General features: G+C 38.6%; 1 protein-coding gene across 1 annotated transcript; it reads right to left on the bottom strand.

Moving 5' to 3' along the window:
* Positions 1-2,685: 2,685 nt before the first annotated feature.
* LOC127192055 (40S ribosomal protein S17-like) lies at positions 2,686-3,122 on the bottom strand. Its single transcript, XM_051149393.1, has one exon. The coding sequence runs from the start codon at positions 3,117-3,119 to the stop codon at positions 2,715-2,717; it is 405 nt and encodes a 134-aa protein (XP_051005350.1). The 5' UTR covers positions 3,120-3,122; the 3' UTR covers positions 2,686-2,714.
* Positions 3,123-5,260: the final 2,138 nt, after the last annotated feature.

The raw sequence follows: 5,260 nt of genomic DNA, 5'->3' as shown, positions 1-5,260 counted from the left end.
GAAGTGACATCGTTAGGATGCTCTTTGGACATATTAGCTTGAGGGTTTTTTTTTATTTTGTTTTTTGTTTTGTTTTGTTTTGTTTTGTTTTTTAAGTGCATTTTACCTCCTTCTTCCCTTGATTTCCACAAGACCCTTTCCTGACTACTGCCTGAAGGAAAAGCTAGCTAATTGAAATGAATCCTGGTGGTGATCCATCACCATTACTCCTAGCACTTTGGAGTATCCCTGCATAAGAGCAGCTGGCCACGTTTACCTCAGTGCTCTCTCCTCTCAAACCTGAGGAAGGCCAAAGACACCAGGGCAATAACTTCTAGAAGCAACTATTATTTGATAACTACAGAGAATTGGTGAGGAAGTACATCAGTGCCCTCATTCTTTATCATTAACTCAGAATCAATCCAATGCTAGGTCCCAGAGTGCCCACATTCACAGAGAAATCTCTGAACAGTTTTTCCATTAGCATCTGTTCAATTAAAAAACAGGTTTCTATCCCTGCATATAAATGAATTTTTAGCCATATTTACTTCTTTTATTAATCATTCTTAGGAAGTTCTTTCTTCTCCCTTTTATATCCTCACTATTTCCCTTTTCACCTTGCTGTTCTTTTTCTTTCCATCCTAGGTTTTACATAGACAAGAAATTCAAACACGTAAATATTTTGGAATTTGTCTTATTACAGTTCAAAGGATGCAGTGGTTTGGATGAGTATGGCCCTTATAGGCTCATATATTTGAATGATTAGTCCCTAGTTAGCAAAACTGATTGAGAAGGATTAGGAAGTGTGGCCTTGTTAGAGGAGGTATATGTCACTGGGGGAAGTGTGTGTGTGTGTGTGTGTGTGTGTGTGTGTGTGTGTGTGTGTGATTTTGTATGTGTGGAGGTCAGAGGACTTTTTGTTGGAGTCAGTTCTTCTTTCTGGCCTATTTTTTAGGAACCACCATATGTATTTCCATAGTGACCATACTAATTTACATTCCCTGTGCATTCACCTATGTTTATTGCTTTTTTTCTAGGCGTTCAAACCAAGATGCTTTAAGATAGTGTTTCCTTACTTTTGCTGTATTTATCCTTAATTCTGGAACAAAGGCAAGTTGTGCCTAATACTAAGCCTTGCCTCTGAGCAAACTATTTCATACAGAATCCTGAACCTGTCTTGTGTTAGGCATTATCAATGACAGGGATTCCCCAGGTCCAAATATCCACACACTGACATAGACACACAATTTTAAATAATTAAAACAATTTAAATCTAGTGTTCTAGAAGTTCTATCCCAAGATGGTGTTAATCACTGGATTTTGCAGTAGTCATTCCTTCAAATGCCTAATTTCACAGTTATAATTACATATATATGTGTATGTAAATCACATTTATTATATAGTAATAAATATATAAATATATGTATGACTTAAACAATAATCTCAATTTTCATAAGCCTTCAGATTATTAATTACTATTTATATTCTAATATTTATATTTTCAGCCATTTAATTCTTTATTAAGGTACAATTCTTTAATGGAAAGAGCACTTAATCATCAAAAGTGCTAACTTTAAAACAACCATCAATCCTTAGGATAAACCAGTAACTTGAGGTTGACTTCAGGAAATGTCCTCAGTCAAGACTAAGAATCATTAAGTTCTGAAAATTGAAACCAAAATTGTCACAAAAGTTGAAGGTGAAGCTGGAGATACTTTCAGGCCTCTGAGATTTGGTCCTGCAGTAACTCTCCGGACAGCAGAAATCTGTAATATGTAAAACTGTAAGATGACAATATCACCATCTGCTCTTTTTTCAATGCCAAAAGTAGTATATTTTACTTTATTATCACTACAATCTTTGCATATGTACATAGGAATGATAAAAGGTTTCTTTTGAAGTATTAGTATTAAATATCTTCCCTGTTTCTATTTTACAATGCTATTGTGAGAGAGAAGGTACAGTTAGTTTAATACAAATTATATTTTATTATGTTGAGGGTCATTACACAGATTCACATCGTAAATTCCAAACCACAGTCCTATGCCTATGTTTCCAAGGGTCCTTACCTGTATGACTTACCTTAGCTGAAAGTCGGGTCCAATCTCTAACATAAGTCTTTGATTTGAGAGTCAGGATCCTGGGGGGAGATGCTCCAGATATGCAGAGCAAAGCGTTGCTCTTGATCTCAGTTTATAGAGTGTGTCTGATTAGCTTGAGTAAATGATGTCACCGGTTTATGGTTATCAGGTGCAATCTTGAATCTAGTGAGAATCCTGACTAACCTGTATTTACATGTCTACAAGGTTTTTTTTTACTATGCTCATTACAATTACTCTTCCAACAAAATAATTTTTTAAACCCAAGTTATTTGAAGCTGAGACATTCTTCCATGATTAGCTGCGCTACATCAGGGTGGTAGCTTTATTTGTCCTGCCGTATAAGTAGGTTTAGGCCCTAAAAGGTGGGATCAGATTATAATTATTTTGCTTTGTTTAGTTTTAAGATGTCCCCAGGTTAATCAGCATCTACTGTTAACAGATGCAGTGAAGAGACTACAGAAATGCAGGGTAAGATGTACAGTGCTCAGCAGCTTGGTTGCTCACATAAAACAGGATTTTTCCATTTGCAAGCACTAATCCCCTGAACCACAACTCTAGATCTTGTTTTTTTTTTTGTTTGTTTGTTTGTTTGTTTTTGTTTTTCAGGTTTATTGAAAATATGACAGAACAGATTTAAACGGCTCCACGTGGTGTTTTGAAATTCATCCCAACTGTAGGCTGAGTGACCTGCAGGTTGGAGAGACTGCCAAAGTCCAAAAGCTTCAGCTCCTTGGTGTCAGTATCTACCTCAATGATCTCCTGGTCTAGGGCTGAGACCTCAGGAACGTAATTATCTCTTCTCTCTCTCTCTTCTTCCTGCAACTTGATAGAGATGCCTCTCACAGGACCTCTCTGAATCCGCTTCATCAGATGTGTGACATAGCCGGCTATCTTGTTGCGGAGCTTCTTGCTAGGGATGATAGCGATCTCCTCGCACACGCGCTTGTTGGTGTGGAAGTCGTTACCCAGACGCGTGTAGTACTTCTCGATGATGACCCGGGCTGCCTTCTTCACGGTCTTGGTGCGAACGGGGCCCATGTTGGCGGGTCTCGGATCTTGGTATTTTTGAGACAGTATCTTGCTGCACAATCTAGGCTGGCTTTGAACCTGGGATATATCGACTCCATCTTCCAAGTGCTGGGTTTACAGGTGTCTCCCACTGCACATGGATGATATCATTTTGCATTAGTAAAGGGATTTGTTTCCCTTCATATTTAATTTCAAAGTACAAACTAAATGACATAGTAGTAGTAAAAAATGTTATTATAAGTCCAAATAATGTCATAAGTATGAGGCAGTTACTGTCTGGCACTCTCTACCATTAACCTTTCTGTTCTACCTGTCCCATGAGTTTTTCTTTACTTCTTCCCTTTCCTGATTATACAACTCACTTTGCAAAGTGTATACCTTATGGCATTCATGTAACTCTGATAATCTAGACTTCTCTTTTGCATAAATTTTATCCTTAATTACATCAGAATCATCTCAGGGCAAGATCGCTTGCTGGCCCACCTGTGCCACCTCCCAAAGCCCTTCTTCACTCACTGCTGGCCTGTGTGCTGATCCTACCCAAATCAGTGTTGCTAGGATACCAACTAAAGTACAAAGAGAGCATGCGGTGGGAGGGGCTTAAGAAGACTGCTTCTTCTGAGTAACAGTGATCACTAGTTCTGTAGGATTCTGTTTGAGATCATTTCTAATGTAACCTCCAGGAGACTGCAGAATGAGCAGTAACATTTTTAAATTAAATTGTATGTGTACCATTACAATACAAAGACTGATGTGCCAAGGTCCATGTAGGATGTGAACAGACCCTCTGCTGAGATGTAGTATATAGGCAGCGCAATCTCCTTGTGGGTCCCATAATATGAGAAGTAAGGATGACTTCTGACATGGACTCGGGCCTCCTAATGTTGATCACTTCCCCCCTGGCAGGGTAGCCTCACCAAACAACAGAGGAAGAGGTCACAGGTAGTACAGATAACACTGGATAGGCTGAGGTCAGATGTTAGGGCAGGAAGGCTCCCCTTTCTGAGGACTAGTTGAGGGAGGGAGAAAGGATAAGGAAGGGGTGAGACTGGGAGGTGATGAGGAAGGGGGCTACAATTGGGATGTAAAGAATTCAAAGTGTAGAACAAGCAGATAACTTATATCGCTAATCCCACTACATTGGAATAGCTCTGAAACTGGCTGAGATACAAATGTCTATGCACAAACAAGGCTTCTTGTTGGCCAAGTAATCCCTGTAACTTATTATTAGATGCCAATCTTCACATGGCATGAATGAAGATTTGCAGATGTCTTACTTCTGCTCACAGAAAAAGCAGAGAACCAACCTTAATTGTTCTGTGCATTCTGAACACCTCCTACAATTATAATTTCAGAACTATATAATGCTTGTGAGAAATCTTTTGTTTTCAGAACAAAAGAACTGGACACTGATACTGGATCAGACCTGACAGTATTCATTACTCTCAGCATGCTGGATGCTGACATCCTGCATCCTTCATGTTCCAGCCCCAGGCTCCTCAGTTGCTGATACCCAGCAGAACAGAACAGCTTCAGAGAAAGCCTCTGATCCCACCAGCATTTCAGACTGTCCCACACAGAACTCCTATTAAGTCTGGAATTTCTCAATATTTAGAAAATGGACAACAAATGCTATCCCTGGCTTTTTCAACCATTTTCCCCAATTTTATTCGGGCCCCTTCAAAGGTGTTATTCACCCTAAATCAGCCTAAAGAAATTTTAACAGAATGACATCCCATTTCCCATAAGGGGGGTTGGGTAGGCTTCTGTTTGCTCTCTTGGGCTACAGATGCTTATTTTCATCAGGAGTTGGTTATAAGTTATTATTGGTCTTATACAGAAAGAAAATTAGATTGGACTCAGGGACTTTGCTCTTTTCCTTTATCTATCTTTCATAGGTAAGAAGATAGGAGCTGAAAAGAAAGAAAGGGGGATATAGAAATCTAGAGAGGTGATAGAACAAAAAGTAGATTATTGAATCTACTCAACTTAAGGCCTTGTTATACACAAGTAAGGTTATTTTTAATTCATTGGTATAGAATTTTGTACATAGATGCAAAAATAAGGGTAATTGTGATACATTGGTATAGAATTCAAATTTAAGATTATTCTTGACATACATTATATGTATTTCTACCCTAATATGTGGT

Source organism: Acomys russatus, chromosome 7 (assembly GCF_903995435.1).
Source record: "Acomys russatus chromosome 7, mAcoRus1.1, whole genome shotgun sequence".
Taxonomy (NCBI): domain Eukaryota; kingdom Metazoa; phylum Chordata; class Mammalia; order Rodentia; family Muridae; genus Acomys; species Acomys russatus.
Note: the sequence above shows the minus strand (reverse complement) of the source record. Positions and strands in the feature narration are given on the sequence as shown.